Genomic DNA, 20,718 nt, shown 5'->3' with positions numbered 1-20,718 from the left:
CCCCCCCTCCCACCATCACCATCACCGCCTCCCCTCCCTTCGCTGGCATGGAAAATCCCCCATGAGCCTCTTCTCTGATGTAAATCACAGGTAGGGGAAATGTGAGCCTGGCTGATGCACCGGCACTGTGCCGTGAAATCTCTGTTGACATTACCGACGGGCGATTCCAGAAAAAGACACGGAGCGAGAGCAGGAGAGGAGGAAGAGAGTGATAAAGAGGGAAAGAGAGAGAGCGAGAGAGAGAGAGATGTGAGAAGACGTGAGCATTTCAGGGAGTCACTTTTGACTTTCTCACTTTTTGACTCACTCTCTTGTCTCTGTCTCCAGGATGATGGACTGAACTCAGTGGGCTGCGCGCTTTCATCCCCAGTCTCTCATTGAGATTTGGCATGTTTTAATGATTTTTTTTTTCAACCCCTCTCTCTCTCTCTCTCTCTTTTATAGGCGGACACAGAAAAAAAAAACTACCTGTTTTTACTGGTCTTAAAAAAGCACTTTTAATTCAGCCGCTAGATCTTACAGCTACAATACCCTCCAGACCTAACCTGTTTTCTTACTTTTCTTTCGGTAACCTTTTAACAGACAAAGATAGATTTTTTTTTCTTTTTCCCCAGCTCTGGTAGCTTTGTTATGTGATAGCAAGAAGTGGAAAGATGAAGATAGCTTGGAAATGAAATGAGGGTAACAAGGGAATCAGGGAAATGGGTTATGAGAGGCAATTTCCATGCCCACTCCCCCTTTCCAAGCACCGAAGGGGAGAGTAAATCACTTTTGCTTTAGTGTATGAAAATATTTAGTTGTATTTCATCTCAAGTGCGGCATTCCAGGAGGGCTTTGGTGTCGTTTTCCCTTGCTGCTTCTTGGTTTTGTGCTGTTGGAGTGGTGCAACGGGATGTAAACGTTGGCCCTGTTTAGCCAAAGGATGGGATTATGTAAGCGAGAGACGGCCTTGGATATTTGTCTAATGTGGCGGAGGAAGGCTGGGGGATTGTGTCTCTCCGAGCGACGTGGCATGCACTCGGCGGTCGCCCGTGTGTGGGGCGAGCGGAAGGGATAAAAGGAACATGTCATCACTGTCCGCCGCGCAAGACAGCAGAGATTACTCTGTCTCCTCTCTCTTGTCTACTGTTTCTCTGCTCCTTGCTCCTTTGTCCTCGTCCCGCTCCCACCCCCCTTCCTTCCCCCCTCCCTCCGTCTCCGGGTCTGTGTCCCAGACAGAGTGTGAAACATGTATAGTGGCATCATGACACACAGAAGGAGTGCTCGCGCTTGTAGCTGCCGTCCACTCCAAGGTGATCTGACATCTTAAAACGATGCTCGGCGCAACTGCACATTCACTCAGACAAGCATGTTGACGTTGCCGCCTAGCCAAAGGACCCCCCCCCCCCCCCCCCCCCCCTCACCCCTTACCAGTCTGAAGCCGGCTGCCAAGTGCTTCCGCGAGGAGGATGGCTTAATTGTTTCTGCCACAGCCATGCCTCTTCTTCATTTTTCTCTCTTTCCTTCCTAATCCCAGGGACGGGAAAATGGAGCTGTTATTTGCATGTCTAATGATACTCGATATCACAGGCCTCTCAAAGGAGAAGGCACAGATGATTATTAATATAGCCAATGAAGCCCTCGTTTATACTGCCTTTTGTTCTTTGGTCTGCGCAAATACCGCTTTCCAATACCTGCCTATTAAAAAGCAGTATCCCATAGAGAGGTATGTTGGCTTTGAATGTGGAAAAACTAACGCCGATACGTGCGAAGCCTTTGTGCGTCTCGCTTTGTAAGTGTGGATGCAGGCATAAGCTTACTGATGTACGAAAAAAAAAAGACACTTAGTCAAAATAATGTAGCCGGGATATTGATCCTACACGAGATGAGATCAGCGTCCCTAGTCTTAAGATGTTTTCCACATACAGGTCTGGCTCCGTCAGTTGCTCATATATCTGATAGCCGTCCCAACACGATGGAGCAGATTTTGGCATTCAGAGTTACGCAGATATGACCAGTCACCCGCAATTTTATGGGGCGTTAACAATTGATGAAACCATTCTAAGAAAGGACCTACAGTAGAGACTTGCTACAGGACAAACAAAAGTGCTTAGCAAAAGCTGTCGGAGCCAATTATTCAAGTTCCCATACAGGAAACTTACTGTATACCTGCAGGAATTTTTCCGACACCAGCAATGCATGCCTTTTTCAGCACTGGCAGTTGGCATTGAAACTGGCTAATTTGCAAGTCTTCTCGGGTTGAGAACAATGACTTTGACAGCTTGAACAGGCACTGTGGAGTACATCTGCATTTTTCCACAGGAAAAGCCCCGAAGAATGGCTCCGGCACTGCATGTCTTCCAATTATGGAAATGTGCGCATGTCTATATATACTATATGTGAAACACCTCTTGAAAACACGCTGATTCGAATGCAAAGACAGTCTGAATTATGACTCTTGTTCCCCCCGCAGGGTCGTTCGCTAATTGTTCATATACTAGCTTTTTTTTTTTTTTTCATTATTGTTATTTAAAGTTTAATTTATCCCAGATTCACAGGAGAATGCCCAATCCATAGTGTCTCACGTGTGGTGCAGTGTGCACATGTGTGTTCTCACAGTTAGGCAAGGCCAGTTTTCAAAGGTTGAAAGTAACCAAGTACATTTATTCAAGCACTTAAGAACAGCTTGATGCTACTTTTTCCATTTTATTATTTAAAAAAAAAAAAAGAATTATTAGTTTTACTCCTACTCATTAAAGTAAAGTAGTAGATAATACACATTTCACATACAAAACCAATGATCAGCTTGTGAAATATGATTCCTATAAGCTAAACAACCACAACAGCGCAGAAAGTAAAAACTGAAGTTAAAACATGTTTTTTTTTTTTACATGTTTCGATCATCCTGCACGATGAGTGCTTATACTGTTGATACTTTAGGAAAATATTGTTGGTACTGCTGCTTTTAGGGACTGAACAGAAAAGAAACTTGTTTAACCATGTACCCCAATTTAAAACTCAGTACCTTAATGGAGCTTTTAATACGCGCCACCAATGTACGCACCCTGCCGTACCTTCAGTCCAAATCCTTTTAGTACAGTTCCTCACAGCCCAAGTCAGCATACATCTTCATTCTATGCTGACTTGGGCTCTCCTTCTCTGCTTCACTTTCCTAAACACGAGCTACGACTATCTCCGCCGTGAAGCTCACCAGTCGGCGTGTGTGACATTTAACAAGATCACAGGATCACATGTTTGACAGATGAGTTTGTGATACTTACCCACATCAACACTCATTTGCTCAGCGGCGAAACTATGAGCAAAAAGAAAAAAGAAAAAAAAAAACGGCTGTGAGAGAAAAAGAAAGAGGGGGAGGGGAGGGTAAAATGTTGAAATATGAATTACAAACCCGAGCAGCACCATCTGGACCGAGAAAACACACATCATAGTGGAGAGCCGGCACATTGAATTAGACTTGCTACGGGATCCATCTGCACCTCGTGAAATCAATCTCATTCCTTGATTTGATTAGGTCAGCCGCACAGAAGAAAGAGAAAACTGTTGTGCTCCTTGATTAAGCTTGTTTTGCTTTGCACCCCTCCGCACGAACCCACCTTCGGCATGCTGTGTATACCGATGAGTTCTGGGGCCCACAGGTAGGGTAATGACAGTAGTCGAGGTTAATGCTAAAAAATCTCCCTCTATTTAACACTCAGCGTGTGCGCCACAGCCCCCGTAGCCAGGGCTCATTTACACTCTTTCACGGCTCTGTCTCTTTATTGTTTAGAACATTTCTTTCTTTTCTTTTTTTTTTTTTTTTGTTTGTTTGTTTTGCTCAAATCACTGGTTTCTCTTGCCGGCTTAATTCTGGCTGCAGAGCTCTTCACGGGACACATGTGGAGCTGCCACGAATTGGACAAAATGCTTTATACCAGAACTAGTTTTTTTTTTTTTCATTATTTACCTTTGTTTTCTGGCATCGAGGGCTGGTGTGAGGGCACACACCAATGAACAGGCTGATTGTCTAATGCTCTCTTGTAACAACAGCATGTAATGAGCAGGCGGCAGAAATCCATACTGAAGATTGCCTGCATACAATAGGTCATTCTTGAAGTGAGAGCTGATGTAGCCGACAGCCTGGATGCATTATGCAGACTTGTTTTTATTTGTCTTCTTTCTCATTCTCTCTCTCGGCGGCGACACTGTACCCTCCTATGATTAAAATGCATCCTGCCATGCATCCACACTCGCAAACAAAAGGCTTTTCATGGGTGACTAAATCTAATTGTGTTGCCCTCTTGTACTAAAGGTAGCTGCTTTGACTTTGACTTATTCTCCAGAAGGCAATAATGCACCGGTGGCGGTGAATGCAACACACGTGCCATTGCTCAAAGTGCAGGGATGGACACAGAACGCATTAGCCCTGATTGACCTTGGTGCAGATTGCACACAAATCCAGAACAAATGGTCTTGTTTCTTTTTGTTTGTCTCATTAATTAATTAAGTAATTCCGAGAGGAAAATAAAACCGAATGAAAGCGGAAGGTGGAGGCTTGCGGATGATTCAGTTCTCTGTAAAAAGAAAGGGGGGGGGGGGAAATGGCAGTGTGGAGAAGGTATAACACTGGGAGTCTCTACTGATTGTAATTACAGTACCTTTCCTGAGTGGAGCTGGCTTCAATTACAAACCGTAACCTTTGCTTGTATGTGGGTCGTGACACCATCTCTTTCCCCATTGTCTCAATGAAGGCAGAGTGTCTGCAGTGATAATAAATGAACAGGAAAACATGCGAGGCACTCTTTCCCCTTTTTGGCTTCCCTGAATACCGTGTTTGACCTCTCAGAAGAGCAATATTGATTGTTGTTCAATTGCAACAGATGCCCCACAAATCCCCATGGATTGAATTCCTTTGTGGCCACTGCAAGGGGACACGAATAGATAACCTGGCGTTTATTGTTGAGTTATGAGAAAAATCTACATGTGTCGCCCAACAGAAGTACAAATGAACGCATCTTACAGCTATTAAAGCATTTACCTTTAAATTTAGCCTAATTTGTGTCCGAGGAGCCTGTAAAGTTTTAGGCTGCAGTATTTCTCAATGAAACTTTTCATTGCCAATGTTCCAGCACCACGGATGTTCACTATCTGATTTCCTCCAATAAAGTCTGTTGTGGCTCACACCAGAAGGGAACTTTTTCTGTCCAATTTGATAAAACGCTACGTGCCACGAGACAGACTGGAGGGAAAATGTTCCCAAGAATAGCTAAGTGTATCATATATCATGCATTGCGCCATCTGCTCCGTACATTCAAAATGTTATTGCAATATTTAGAATTACAGATTATTCATGTAGGTGTAATTAACAGAGTCGAAATCCAACAAATGGGAGGAAGCTACAATTAGTTTCCAGACATGTTTGAGCAGAATCTATCTGGAGTAACTATTTAGGCTACAGTTGCCTAAGGCTGTACAGATGGGGGGGAAAAAATGGTAGCTCTAATTTTACCAGTTTTGGCAATGAATTACCCCCCGTTGATCCCTCATTGCAGTATGAAGCCCTCTTGAACGGATTCTTTGGATTCATTCTGTGAGACTGGGTCACATTGACCAGATGAGGAGAACTGGGCCATAACAACTGACTAGTGAGAGGTTAACATCTGGCTGTTACAAAAGGTGCTGTGTAAACTAGTCCACGCAGCGCATGGCCTAGGGGTGCACATACATTTTACATAACAACATGCAATACACTGCATATTTAATGGGTAACATGACCCTCCCCCCCCCCCATTCCCCTCCAGTTCCATCACCTGGTCTGGCCATGCAGCCTGGGTTAAACAAGCCTGCCATCTTCGCCACATCAGGATCCCACTAAACATGACATTTAGAGCCGACACAGTGATGCATTATACAGCACGTTTTAATGCTGCTCTGCGTCTCTGCCAGTTTGCATCATTTGCTCCATTAAACAACCTGGAACGCTGCATATTATTATAAATAACAGTGGTGGAAAGTAACTAAGTACTCAGGTACTGTAGTTACGTTACTTTATACTCGACTACAATTCAGAGGGAAATATAGTGCTACTAATAGTTTACACTCCACTTCATTTATCTGACAGCTACACTTACTAGTTACTTTTCACTTAAAGATTGTACATGAAAAAACATAACAAGCGCGTGAATATTTCAGCGTTTTTTGGCTTGTGACCGCTTGCATCGAGGCAGTGTGTAGTTGGCGTCCCTTGCTATATGTTTCAGATGTGTGTTGGTCGTCATCAGTTTCACCAAAGAGACATTTCCCCTCCAAACGTCTCGGATGGTTCCATTTAAATGATTGTTTCAAGCTCAGAGAGGTAAAAAAATATCCAATTTTCATTTCATTAAAACAAATAAATTAATTAATTAAAGAAAAAGGCAAAGGTGAGACAAAAGTCAGAAGAATGTATACGCATTTTATGGAGCTGAACTTTGTTTTATCTTCTTTCCAACCCCTTAAAGGATTTCAAGACCCCTCAAATATATCTTGTGACCCTTTGGAGGGAACTGGCCCCTTGGTAGTTAAGCACTGGCCTGAACCACCTAATTGCGTATATAAAATAATCAAAACAATGTACAACTTAACCAGCCACAACAGTACAATGCTGCGTACACATTGTTACATTGTAACAATCTAATAATGTCATATATACATATATACATATATACATGAGTCCTTATTTCTAGTACTTTTACTCATATTTTGCTGATAATAGAGTATTTTTACATTGCTGCACTGGTGACATGTAAAGGATGTGAGCACTTCTTCCTCCACTGATAAGTAGTATTAATACAAATAATAAGTACATGTGTGTAACAGTGTTTTCTCACGTTTAAATCCAGCAAAAGAAGCCATCTCTGACCCTCACCAAGGACTAGCCGAGGCAGAGTCTGGAGAAGGCAGTCTGATGTACTGTGTGCAGTCTGTTCTAGCAGACACTAGCTGACAAGCTGCATCACAGTGACAGTGTCTCCTCCCTCCCGCTCCTCGCTTCAGTCTCCCTCTCCTTCTCCAGTCCTGCGGGTACGTACATAGGAGGAGCGCATGTCCTATCTACCATTTGCCCTGACAAGGAGCAAAATCATTAGTTCCCTCTGTAGGACTACACTTAAGTATGTGGAACCCAGGCCCGAGGCGGGGGCGGGTGGTGGGGTTTGAAGGGTGGGAGTAGAATCTGTAGAATCTTCCTCATTAGGACACAGTGATTGTTCAAGTGATTGCCGTAAAAGCTCATCTTCAGCAGCAACTGACATATTTCCTCCTCCGCTGACAGGATAAGCAGTCCCATGCAGCCCCTGATTGAGAGTTGGCAAATGTTGGTGTGTGTGTGTGTGTGTGTGTGTGTGTGTGTGTGTGTGTATGTGCGCGCATGGGCGTGCACAACAGTGCTGGCACGTAGCAGGGGGTGCACTGCAAAGTACTGCCACAGGATACTTCTGTCAGTCGACCAACGCTTTCTGTATCATTCTGAACCGCAGCTTCAGAATACATGGATGTCGGCCTTTTCAGCAGCCAGAGTGCAGCGGCAAAGGCAAGAGTGATAATAACCCCCCCCCCCACACACCGTATGTATACACACGCTGCACTCACTGATGGCATTAGTTCCCTCTTCAGGATAGATTCTGTTTCTGTTTACATTCATACAATAATGCAGTCGCACTGTTTACTTTGGTTACGAGTAGAACGGGACTACACATGTCGGCTGTGGTACATTTCAGTGTCATTCAAGGGATTGTAAAGGTTTCCTCAGACTTTATAGCTGGGGGAAAACAGGCTATTAACAACTCTATGACCTCTGTTACGAAGATGTATGTGTCCACACAACCATCACCCCGTGTTCAGCATTGGTGTTTTGTGACTCCTGCCTGCGTTGTGGCACATAATCAACTACAGTATGTTTTTATCCATTATCTGCTTGTTTCCTGAATGCCACAGTTTTAGTTGCCCAGGCAACTCAGTTAATGACAGGGACCTGTGACAGACCCCCCCCTCCCCTCCCCTCCTTCAGTAATTGTACACTCTGATGACCATTTGTGCACTCCAGTGCGAAGGCTGTCTAAGAAGTGGGCGACCGGGCATTTAGAGGAGACATCAGCGTTGAGAACTGCAGCTGGTTGCAGCCGGTTGGGCTCAATTTTCAGGGAGTGAAGAGTTAAAGTGACAGTTTCCAGCAAAGTGGTGATTGCTTGCATTACTTTTTCTTTTTTTTTAAGAGAAAGCACACAGTGTGCCATTTATGTGAAGTGGAGGACTCATTCATCCACCTGCAATTTTTTGTTAACTTGTCAGCCAGGATGCACCCGTGGCTTGTGCTGCCTGCCTGGACAGCTACGCAATGTGGCAACGTCACATCAACTGTCCACAAGAGGAGGAATCAATCCCCTAAACAAATTCAAAGCAGTAAGCCCGTTGGGCGGTAGATGTGCATTGGCGTTGTTTTCAGTCATGTAAGCAAGTGTGCACAGAGCTTGATTGGTACATGACCATCCTGCTTGGTTTCATAGTTGTACAAGGCCTCTAAATGACCCAAGCCATGGTATGTGGATATAAAGAGCCGTGATATTACCAGTTTATAAAGCACCACACTGCCTTCTTGTCTGCCTGACCTACTTGCAATGTATGAACCATTAAGTCTTTCAGTTGCTGATATCTAACTATATAATATACTATACTTCTTCAGTTTGATTTCATATTGACATATCTTATTGGTTTCCTCGCTTCGCTTTTATCAGTTCTATCTACATCTCTTTTTGTAAGTGTCCACTGGTCCTCGATTATGTTTACATTTTCTCCTGTCTTACCATCGGCCGGTCAGTCACCTGTAAACCATTTTTGAGTTGCACTGCCCTGCATAAAGGGTGCAACGCAAGCCTGATTGAATGATTGATCAATAGAGGGCGAAGCATTCCAACTGACACCTCGAATACATTCATTAATAAACCAACACATTTTAACTGTGGTAAAGTATTGTCATTTCAAGGTGACAGTTACGAGCCTTTTTTGAGCTCACAATCGATTCATTTTTGTGCCTTTATGTGATAGTTGAAAGTAGAGAGATGACAGGAAATGAGGGGAGAGAGAGGGAGCTTTTGACTATCTCACATGGTCCTCATCAGGCAGCTTACCTTTGCACAGTTGCCCTGGAACTGTAGGTGTTCAAACGTTCCCTGACTGACTTCAGCGTTGAGCTTGGCAGTTCACTTTGACCTTGAAAAGTGGTCCGGAATGAACATATTTATGACTATTTCTACATACATATACATTTGTGCATGAGTGACCTCACCTATTAGTGCCAAGTGAAGAAGTGTCAGTGCCAAGCGCACCAGGGTTAAATCATTGATGCGTTGCTAAAAACATGTGTGATATATGGCACAACCAAAACCCATATGCAGGCTAAAATAGTCAGTTTGCACCCCTGCGAGGGAAACGTGCAGTCATACGTGCCGAGCTGCAGGCATACCACTACACACAGGAAGTCGCACATAGGATAAAAAAGCAATGACAGACCATCATTAATTTTAGCTCATTTAAAGAGTTTCTCAGTGTGCAGGATGTTGCGAGGCATTTGTGTTAATGAGCTACATCATTCATGTGAAATGATGGCACAATTAGGAAAACAAAAGTGCAAGGTGTGACAATTTAAGTGAATGTGCTTTGTCAGTGTCTGCAAACAACACCTCCGAGACAGTATATGCATAAAAGCTGGCTTATAAAAACATTGCGGGGTGGGGGGGGGGGGGGGGGGGGGGGTATAGAGGTCGTGATTTTCACCGACAGATTTTTACCTTGCTATTCTGCACCCAACTGCGCTCCCACAGGAATCTCCATTGAAACACTGTGGCAGGAAATGAAATTAAAGCTGCTGAATACAGATGTTTCGACGCATGCCCGCGCGCTCGGTTGTGTGTGTGTGTGTGTGTGTGTGTGCGTGCATGCTCGGTGTGTGTTTTTGAGATTGCGCGTACATTAACAAAAACACAAACTGCAAAAAGGAAGAGGGCTGCCAGCCGTGCCACAGCAGCACTGAGCATTGTTGGGTTTGTAAATGCTCCACTCGGTGCCGCTCTCCTCCCCTCTGGAAGTCACTCACCTTGAGGATCAAGAGGCTTATGGGAAAGGTGACTTACAGTAAAAAAAAGAAGCGCTTTTATTATCAGTGAATAAAAACAAAACTTATTTTCTCCCCTCGTGTCAAGGCCCCGGCGATTCCCTCCCTGACCTCTTTTCTTTCCGCACTCTTGCTTCCCCTAGCCCTTCCAATTTACCTTTTTAACTTGAAACGGCAGAAGGTTTTCTCTGCTCTTGTGTCCACAGATGTTTCAGCAGACTTATGTAGCATTGTCAGACTCATTAGTTATACTCAGCCCATGCGGCGAGTGGGAGCCAACCACTCAGCCTAGCACGTAACGCCACTTTGGTGAACTAATGAAACTGTAATTACCAAAATAATGAGGAACACGCCGCGTCGTCCAGTAACTTTGGGGCTAGTTATTTGCGAGCATGAATCATCATGTGCAGCGCTTCCTCTTTAATTTTTCATGGATTCTGATACTTCTCTGTTCTTGCCGTGTTATGGAAGGCACATTCAAAGCACTGCTTCGTTCTGTGGATTTCAGACTGTAGGGAGCAATATCCCCCACAATGTGTGTTTGTATGATGTATTTGCGATGTATAACGAGGAACAATGTAGGCTAAGGTCCATTTCCTGTGCTACTTATAAAGTTATTGTCCCCAGCAGGCCTCATTTAGCAAAGTGTAGGCCATGTTGAGCCACGTTTGGTATCCCTGTTACACTATGTGGCGCAAAGCACAGCAGCAAAAAAAAACAACCCATTACAGTTATACTGTACACTTATCTGCATTTACACGGTGAGAACTTCTAGAATCTGCTGAGCATATCAACTTGCATTCATTAGAGCCGACCCCGTCTCTGTTTACACAGTGGGATCAAACTGAGGACTCTCCCGCACCTTTTTAACTTTATCTTTCCTTTTCTTTTCTTTTTTCTCTCTCTCTCTTCCTTTTGATTGCAGCTACACACGGACTTGGACGTGGGTGGCAAGAGCATCAAGTACGTGCTAGCAGGTGAGGGGGCAGGCACCATCTTCGCCATCAACGAATTAACAGGCGACATCCACGCCATGAAGAGGCTGGACCGCGAGGAGAAGGCCGAGTACACGCTAACAGCCCAGGTCATTAATGCCGAGACGGACGAGCCCTTGGAGCCACCGTCCGAGTTCATCATCAAAGTCCAGGACATAAACGACAATCCGCCGCAGTTCATCGAAGGCCCGTACCGAGCCTCTGTTCCAGAAATGTCCGCTGTCGGTGAGTCACAATGAGACGGTTGATCTCTATTGGGCTATTGCATAAAAATAATGAGTGATCAAGAAGAAGAAGAGGAAATGCCTATTTGCATGCTTACTATCTATGATTATCTTGGCAAATGGAAATGACGAGAATGATGAATCGAAATCAAATCATTAGAACTTCACCCATAGCGCAACGCACACTTAGCAAAGCTGCGTAATGCTAATGTTACATCTTCTGCAAAACCAGAAAGAAAGAAAGAAGTCCAACTAACTAAGGCAAGCTCTGTCCACCATCAGGAAAGCAGAAAATGCCATGCTGAAATCCTTTCACACACAACTGGAATTACACAGAAGCCCACTTCAGACATGCTGCAACACTTGCCCTTCTGGCAAACGTGAAAAGAAAAAAAAAGCTATCCTCCACATCGCATAGGTCAAGGGCCGCGCTTCTCTTAGAATGTGGACCATTTGAGAATGTGTGGAATTGTTATTGCACTCTTTAACATTTCCATGTGTGCAGTCGGTTATGTGATATAAGCTGATGATCACCGCAATCAAATATTTATGGAAAACGTTGGAAAGCTCAGAGTGTAATATTTTACAGACGACAAAAACTGTGGAGCAGAAACCACTGTGGACTACCTTATTTTGTATCGGAGGCATTTAGCACACGGCGGTAAGGCTTAACAAACCTCACTTTAGAAAGATCTGTACATGGACAGTTTTTTTATTTATTTATTTATTTTTATTTAAGATTCAAGCGTTTTAGTGTAATCATAGAGGAAGCAAAAGAAGCCAAGTAAAAGCATAAAGAGTTTGCATTTACACTCTGTTAGCGCCACACTGTCGCTTAGCTCGACAACACTGACTGATGCTAATTGCCCCCAGCTCCCATTCTTCAGTCCCCCACAAACTGCAAACTGGTACACAAACCACTGCAAACACTTTCCATTTCACTGTATGCTAATATATTCATATATTCCCATTCTTATTCCTTCCATGCATTTCAATGACCACTGCGCGATGATCACATAATTCAAATGTATTGCTCATCTACGATTGGCAGAGGCCTGTAAAGTGGATCGGTACACTGTGTGTGTTTTTTTTTTTTTTTTTTCCTTCAGGGGAGCCTTAACACTGACCCCAGAGCAGTAGGAGTCTTGTAGAAAATGTTTCCATCAGCAGCAGAAAGAAGATCAGAGTGCGTCTTTATGCCGTTTTGACATTGGAGGAGCTCAGCGAGGGGGGTGCCGAGGGTCTGTTGCTGGGCGGTATGCGCTTGTTATTGTGTTTCCTCATCGAGCTTCCTCTTGTTACCTGTCACAAGGCTGACATAACATTCTAGGGCAGATGGCGTCCGGAATGTATTGGAATCTGTTTGGTGAATCCCATCTGTAGGGTTGCACCCTTGGCGTCGGTTCTTTGAGGTAACGGTGATTCCGCTCCAGCCTCTCAAGATCATTGCCGCCGATTCTTATTAGCTGCTTCTTCTTCTTCTTCTTCTTCTTCTTCTGCTGCTGCGGCGGCGGAAGCAAAAAGGAACAAAACACAACGCAAAAGGATTCCATGTAAACACAGAATAACAGTGAACTCTTGTTGTCTGAACTCTGTTACTTGATCCCTGCTGCTCATTGTTTTGGATCTCGGTTGAAATGTGCTGCAGCTCTCCAAGGGTTTTGTCGGTGCAGTGCAGGGACAGCCATAGTGATGGGGTAGAGAGCAAAGTGGTAGTTGACAGCACTCTGTGATTTGCCAGAGGGAATAATGCATAAGAAATGGAAATCGGCGTCTCTTTGTTGATTGTTGTTCCCTTTTGTCACTACTGATTAATTAAACATTCACGAATGCTCAGTTGTTTGCTTGAAAGGCTTTCCTTTCAGCGGCTGGTTTTTCCTCTTGTTAAGTTTTCATGTGCTGCGGCATTATGGGAAGAATCAGACGCTCCGGACAAACAAACAATAAGTCATTCATCTCTCTCGCCTCATATTCATAAATCACCGGTTTCTTTACAGTGGCGTTTCATCTTTATCGCGCCAGAAATGGGAATTTGTGCAGGACTCAGTGGATTACTGGAAGTGTGCTGAGCACTGGGTAACTAATAAAAGTCCACAGGAAAGGGAGTGGAAAATAAACGGATGTTGGTGGAGTCGACTGCACATGAGCAAATCTTCGAGTGAAACTGGGGAGCATTAACATGTAATCATGCCACATGCTAAGAGATGCCGCATTACGTCGGGTATTGAGTTCAGACAATGCTGAGTGTGCTGGTGTATTTCTGCCTCGCGAGAAGCCACCTGCGTCGAATAATCAACAAATCTAATCCGGACCATAACGGGCTAGTTCTCTTGACGATGTTATCCACTTACAGGGCTTGTCAGTTCCACTCCAGACTTCATCAATGTCTTACCGGCTGCTCGCTTATCAAGAGTGTATCCACGCCGTATCAGTGAGACCAGGGACGAATATCAACACCCACCTTTTATCTGTCAAGGACTAGGGCTAGATAGAAAAACCCCCTCGCTGAATGTCACCATCCCCCATAGGAAGCGGCCCCCTACAGCCGGATGAGATATATGTGACATGGGCCACTGGGGTCGCCATGTTTCCTGTGTGCGGAGGAGCATAGAGGTTAATGGGAAATGAAGGAGGAAGACCTTTTGTTCTTCCTTTAAAAGGGCCAGTCGGATAAGATGTGTGGCTTTCTGTGACTTTTCTCTGACTTTCATTTTCCTGAATGGATGAGAATGGAGGTGACTATACCATTTTAATTGTTTAGAGGATCGTCTCTCCGAGTACAGTGCAACAACGAGAGAAAGTCGAGAGCAAAGGTGATGGCTCTGTGCTGGAGGAGAGACGGCCAGTCAGAACGGAGTTTGATCTCATTAGCGTGAGGAGCCAGGATTAGTCTGCTGCCAGTAGAGATTCTGTGACCGCCGGGCTTGAATGGGTGTTACTAGATGCTGCTGGTGCCAAGGGGGAAGAAATGCATCTCTAAAATGTCACCTTTTGAGTAACTAGGGAAAACAGCAGCGTGTTTAAAAGCTGCATTTTTTTTTGGGCCACTTTCACGAGGGCAGTGGAACACACCATTAACACATTACCTTATGAAGTTATCATGGTGAACGTGTTAGCAAACAGTGGCATATTTAGACATTCAGCAGACACAGGGCAACATTAACTTTCGGAGTCGTGTTTCTGGCCACCTGACAGGTGTGAGTCCACTTTCACTCCTCTTCTTCTTGTTCTTTTGTCTCTGTTTTACACTCTATGCACCATCACCTGAAAAAACAAACAAAGCTAAATGGTCTACGCTTAAAAACAGCGGCCCTGCCATGGCCGTAAATGAGGTTGTGGGCTGGAAAAACCAAGACAGTGAATGAAGAGACGCTAAAGTGCGGCGGCCTGGAGAGCTCAACACACTGCAACTGTAGAAAACACACATTGATTAATATCTAGAGCACATGTTATTTTCACTTGTAACATGATATGATTCAGAGACATTAGCAATACACTCACGTATTTGCTGTTTTCAAATCAGTAGCACATAAATGTGATCCCTGGGAGACAGGGTTGTGTATTGTGGGGAACTGCAGAGTTGGATCCCTGTTGGTTCATTACTATGAGCAACCCTTTGCACGTTACACCTACTCATTTTTGATTCGCTGTTAATCTACAAATATTAGCTAGTGCAGCTTTAACCACATATGATTGACTTTGTTGTATGTGTTTTGCATTTTATGTGTCATTTCTGATGTTTTCTTTGAATTGAATGACAAACATTCTAATCATTATCAATAATAGTTATATAGTGATATACTTTATCTCTCCACATCTCCTCTATACTCTTTAGTTTTTATGGGAATATTCATGATGTAATTATGCTTCACTGTCACTTCAATTTAAAGTGAGTTCGTTGCTTATTTGTGCAAGCCTGGCCATGATTAGAGTTATAATTCATTTGCACGGATTTCACAGATCTCCCAGGATTAGTAGATCCTGTTCTCCTGTTAATGGGGTCTTCGACTTTAAGGCCAGTACAAGCTGACAAATTCCCCCCGTATGTCTGTCGACCATATGCTGGAATTATGAGGCTCTGCTACCCTTCTGCAGCTAACAAGAGGGTTGTGATGTAGTTGGGAATTACAAAGTCTGCTTGAAGTGACGCTTCAGGTAATTAGGAGGAGGTCGCTAGACCGTCCTCCCTGCACTGAGGGGGGGTGCGAATGACAATAATTGCTACACTGCGAAACAAACTTGCTGAAAGTTGTTTTGCCGGATGGAACTCATGCGAGAGATGCCCCGGGAGTGTTAGGCTGTGAGTGTGCTTCATTATCAGGGCGATTAATAAACGGGCGCGTAGACAGATGGCCCCGTCTCCTCTTCGCACGGGCCGTGCTCTCTGGAACCCGAGCAAAATGAATACCTGTATGGAAGGATGGATCCTCGCCAAATGTGTCAAGATCTGCTAAATTGGAGCGCAGACATAAAATTGAAGTGACATTAATAGATTACCTGGAGTTGATTTGCATTTTCAGAGTTATTATGGGTGTGGGTAACGGGACTAACAGGCACAGCCGTCTATGTAGGGCCTTAATGATGTTTCTGATTACGCTCTCATCACCACCGGCAGCTGGGAAAATAAGTAAAGGCTTGTCATCACAGATTTGGACGATAAATGAGCCGACTTGATCAAGGGGAGACGTATGGAAATGAGCAAGATGCAGACCTTTATCAGAGCCGATCGTCTCACGCTTCCAACATACAGCAGAAAGCTCACTGTGATCACAGATGATTTAATACCCACAGTTTTGTGAAGTGATACACTGATACATAATCCTACATGAAGGATAACACTGTGAAATACTGCTGTATGTTTCATCAAAGCACGTGTCTGTGTGTGTGGGTCTTATCTATCTATCTATCTATCTATCTATCTATCTATCTATCTATCTATCTATCTATCTATCTATCTATCTGTCTGTCTGTCTGTCTGTCTGACTGTCTGTCTATTTATCTATCTGTCTGTCTATCTATCCATCTATCTATCACTGATTCGTACTGCTCTTCACTTATTTTTCCACACGTTGGTATCTTTCAGATCAATACAGGGAAAGCTGAGCTATTTTGAGAGCATTTCATGCTCCACTTGGGCCAGATGTTCTATAAAAATCCCCTTCCTTGATATACCTAAAAATATTATTGTACCATGCTGATCTGCCAGTAAATTTTGAACATATCTTGGTCTTGAAAAGTATGAGTGTGAATGCATTAAATGCAGTTTAACTTGGATAAACCCTAGCAGCATTTCAGGGTCACAGCAACCCACATAAGTAAAAGAATCACATTTATAGTGCATCTTTTATCTGGCATTTCTCTGTTGAGCTTTGAGCAGAGAGCTAAAAGCGAGGGTGTCTGGTGTTTGTGTCTCTCTCTTCTCTGATCCCAGACTCTGGTCTGCAGCTTGGCAGATGGACTGAGTGGCAGGGGGCCCCTGGCCCTTTAACATAGTGGGCAGCTGGGCCAGAGCTGGGCCAGAGCTGGGCCAGTGCTGGCCCGGGGCACATCTGACGAGCAGGCTCCTGGGCTGGGCAGAGACGCGCCAGACCGGGGCTGTGGTGATATGGTGGTGGGCGGCTCACAGGCAGAGCTGGGGTGAGAGGGGGTCAGAGCAGTGAACCTGGCCAAGGCTCTGACTCTCTTAGGTCTGTCTAACTGCCAGGCAACGTGCATGCCAGCCTGCCCTTTTCTGTGGCCGTGCTAAATGGGGATAGGACAGGCCTCCGAGGCAGAGAGGATTTAACTGACATGCTAGAGCTTCTCTGTAAATAACCTGCTACTCCTATCTATCTCACCTCATTTGGCAACAGCATCTGCACTTGTACATCTGTGTGTGCGCGCATGCTCCCGTGTATGTGGGTTAATTCGTAGGCTTGTTCTCATTCACGTCTTTTATACTTGTCACCTGTCAATAACCCAGCAACGCCGTTTCCCATTCTTCTTCACTGCTCGTGCCTGTAGCTACACCCAGCAGATGATAGAGAGTCATTGCTAATTCAGCATCCCTTTGTTTCACACTTAGCCATTACATAGCCTCTGTAAGAAAAAGTCAGACATTCCCCAGCCAACGCATGTTGTTCAGGATTTAAAACACAACAAAACATACGCACAGTCACAGCTGCTCAATATCACATACAAATGCGTATTACTAATTCATCAAATGTTATTTATTATCCAATGTACCTCTGAATTATGTATGTAACATCATCAGTCATTGGTCCAGATACAGTAATATAAGCCCTTTAGAGCCTCCTGGGGCACGCAGGCAGGCATATGTGCACACACACTACACGCAAATGCATGTGTATCTCATGCACACGCATGCAGATCACACATGCACAACGCGCGTATAAGCATCAAGCCACCGTGCAGTTGTAAAGATGCTATTGTTCAGGTGTAATTTGTCCCTGCTCCCCCGTGTAGCCCGCCGAGACACACTCTGTTTGTAACTCACCCCCTCTCTTTCTCTCATGTACACCCTTTTTTTCTCTTTCTCTGTACTCCTTCACCCCCCGCCCCCCTCTTTTTTTTTTTTTTTTTTTTTTTTTTGCTTGCCGTCGCTCTCTTTTGCTAAGCTAATGCTCTCGCTCACTCTTCCCTTGAGGGAGAACAAAAAAAGTAGCTGGCTTCTAGGTAATGAAGCCCTTCAATGTGATCTGCATAAGATTGCCTCCCTTGCCGGCCTGGCTGCCACAAATGCCACCCTCTGTGCTGTCGCGTTGAGTGGATGTGATTAAATGGATTTCATGCAGGAGGGTCAACAGTGGTACAATGGGACATGAGGGAGGTAAAGGTTAAAAATGAAATTTATTTGGCTGAATGACTTTTTTTTTTTTTTTTTAATATATGCAAGGCTGCAGAATTGTTAGAATCAATACAGAAAAAAAGGCCTTTTGTCAAAAACGCACAACCTGTCATGTCCCACGTTACTGTCCTGTTTAATTAAGTGTTTGTAATGGAAGTTTTTGCAGCCCTGAAATGCATGTAGGACTCATCTTTCGCTGTCACACTGTCACACACTGCTGATCATTGTATCAAGGTCAGTTAATCAATCTGGGAGAGAAAACAAGGACACAGCATCCTCCCTTCAGCAGCACTGCAGGGGAGGAGAGGGACTGATCCTGGTCCAGTGTGTCAGCTGAAGACACTGCAATGCCCTCTAATGGCCACTAGTGGGCGGATGGGCTTACTGTGGGTGTGTGAGGGAGTGAGCGAGTGAGCGAATACATTTGAGGGAGTTACTTCCTGAAAACTAGTCCAAGTGTAGACAGGCTTGCGGTCAGGCTGTCTCACGCTGTCTCTGGATGCAGGATGGACTTGTACAAGCTAGCGCTGTTGAAACCAAAGCTGTCCAAAACACAATTTGAAGATGTCACATTGTGCTTTAGGACATCGTAATGGCCATTTTTTCACTATTTTCTGACCCTTTTATTATATGAACTGATGAATGGATTATTTGAGAGAATAAACAGCGGATTCATCAATAATGAAAACAATTGTGAGTTGCAGCCCTTGTAACCATCACTGGCTTTTTTTTTGGGTGTTCTTTGGTATCTATTTGGCTTTGATTTGAATCTTCTCACCTGATGTAAGGCAGTAACAGAGGCAGCTTTTGTGCGCGAGGAAAGAATCATTTCACACTATGAAGGGAACAGTTATTATGAGCACTTTTCATTTTAAATGACTCCTGCATCAATGTGGCGTTGTGCTTCCATGAAGTTGGGGGCTTGGAGACAGATTTGATTTTAAAAAGGAGTCGTGAAAATCAATGCAGGGGAGAAGGCGATATTCTCACTTAATTTGGTTCAAGCTCCGGAAAACACTGGAATCCTTAAAATTCCCATAATACAAGTCAATGGAGACTTTTGTTCCACCCACTTGACAAGTAAATGCCCACGTCTTTTGAATCTCACACCTCCCCGTAATGCAGGCCCTCTCTTCAGGCCTCGAACTCCAAACTCCTCCAGAGCCACAGAAGACATTATACAACTGTTGTCACGGGTTGTGAAGTTCTCACCGTGACAAGAGTGGGTGCGACTGCAACATGGAAGTAGACGCGGAGCGGAAACAGCCAAGAGTTGTTGTGACCAAGACATGGTGGAACATTTCTTTAAGGGATTTAATCTATTCTATGTCACCCATCTCTGCTTGTGTAGTATATATAATGCTTTTTAAACAGCACCAATATCAGTATAACCCAGATGAATTATACTAGCGCTGATCTGCAACAGCCTGCGACTCTATGGCCACCAGCGCACCAGCACCACACAATATAGCATGGCCTTGATATTGTTGTTGCTTTATGCAATATACAACAATTCACAGCCACAGATGTGGAACCTTTGTGTCCCCATGCTTTTTGTATCTCACTGCAGCACGGGAGATTAGTCACATAATTCTTAATGCTCAACAGAAGTTGCACATGTGTCGACGGCAAACACGTTGCCGTGCCTGTGATTATATATCTTTTGACGTGTCATGACAAAAAAGAAAAAAAAAAAGTCCAAATATTTATACGACACAGTGGGCTCAACAGGTGTGTGGTTGTCACTAATAAAAGCCACGTGTCATTAGAGAGCTCGGGCTGCAAACCGCACCTGCACAATAGATCAGTGGAGTTTGCTGCCAGCGCCACCAGCTGCATTCATTAGGCCAGGGTTACATAGAACGTCGTACTGGAGACGGATCGGGTGTAGCTCGGCTGAAACAGTCATCTTCTCACTCACTCAGTCCCACACTTGCTCGCTAATTGCCTGCCGGGCCCCTTCATTCTACAGATGACACACTGAGCTGGGATCATTCACTGCGCTTTCTCTCTGCCGCGCTGCCGGCCTTCACGACGCGTTCGCGTTTACACCGTTTGACAGACTTTAAAATTAAAAAAAAAAAAAAATATATGTTGTTGTCGACGTCCCCTCATTTATTTATGCGCGCACAACAGAGCTCTGTAATTTCAGAGCTTTGGTTATTAACTTCTGGAGGAATCCATTTCTGCTGATTGGGACGCAACGCATTTGTGGATGTTGTTGGTGAATCCTTCGATGTGACACTCAGGAAAAAGTTCCATTTCAGAGGTCTGTGGGAGTAGTCTAACTTTCCTGCGAGTGTGTCTGCCTGTGTGTGTGTGTGTGTGTGTGTGTGTGTGTCCTTATCAGCTGTGTCATATATCAGCCAGAAGTGACGAGGGACTGCTTGAAGTCATGCTGGTGAGTGGGAGGTCCTCGCTGCATCATCATCGCTGTAACAGGCAAAATGAGGAGGGCTCCAGTTCGCCGACTTGGCAAATGCTTACTCATGTCTGCTAAGATGCCAAGGACACTTTCTAACACGCATA

The 20,718-nt window shown here is 44.4% G+C and overlaps 1 protein-coding gene across 2 annotated transcripts in view; it reads left to right on the top strand.

The window, feature by feature from the left end:
- cdh8 (cadherin 8) overlaps positions 1–20,718 on the top strand; it is an 83,100-nt gene that overhangs the window by 20,604 nt on the left and 41,778 nt on the right. For both annotated transcript variants that reach the window (XM_070909233.1, XM_070909226.1), the window contains exon 2: positions 11,049–11,343. In XM_070909233.1, coding sequence (XP_070765334.1) covers positions 11,049–11,343 — 295 coding nt within the window. The remainder of the gene's footprint in view (positions 1–11,048; positions 11,344–20,718) is intronic.

The sequence above is a fragment of the Enoplosus armatus genome, chromosome 1 (assembly GCF_043641665.1).
Source record: "Enoplosus armatus isolate fEnoArm2 chromosome 1, fEnoArm2.hap1, whole genome shotgun sequence".
Lineage (NCBI taxonomy): Eukaryota > Metazoa > Chordata > Actinopteri > Centrarchiformes > Enoplosidae > Enoplosus > Enoplosus armatus.
The sequence above is the reverse complement of the archived record's forward strand: the minus strand, read 5'-3'. Positions and strand labels throughout refer to the sequence as shown.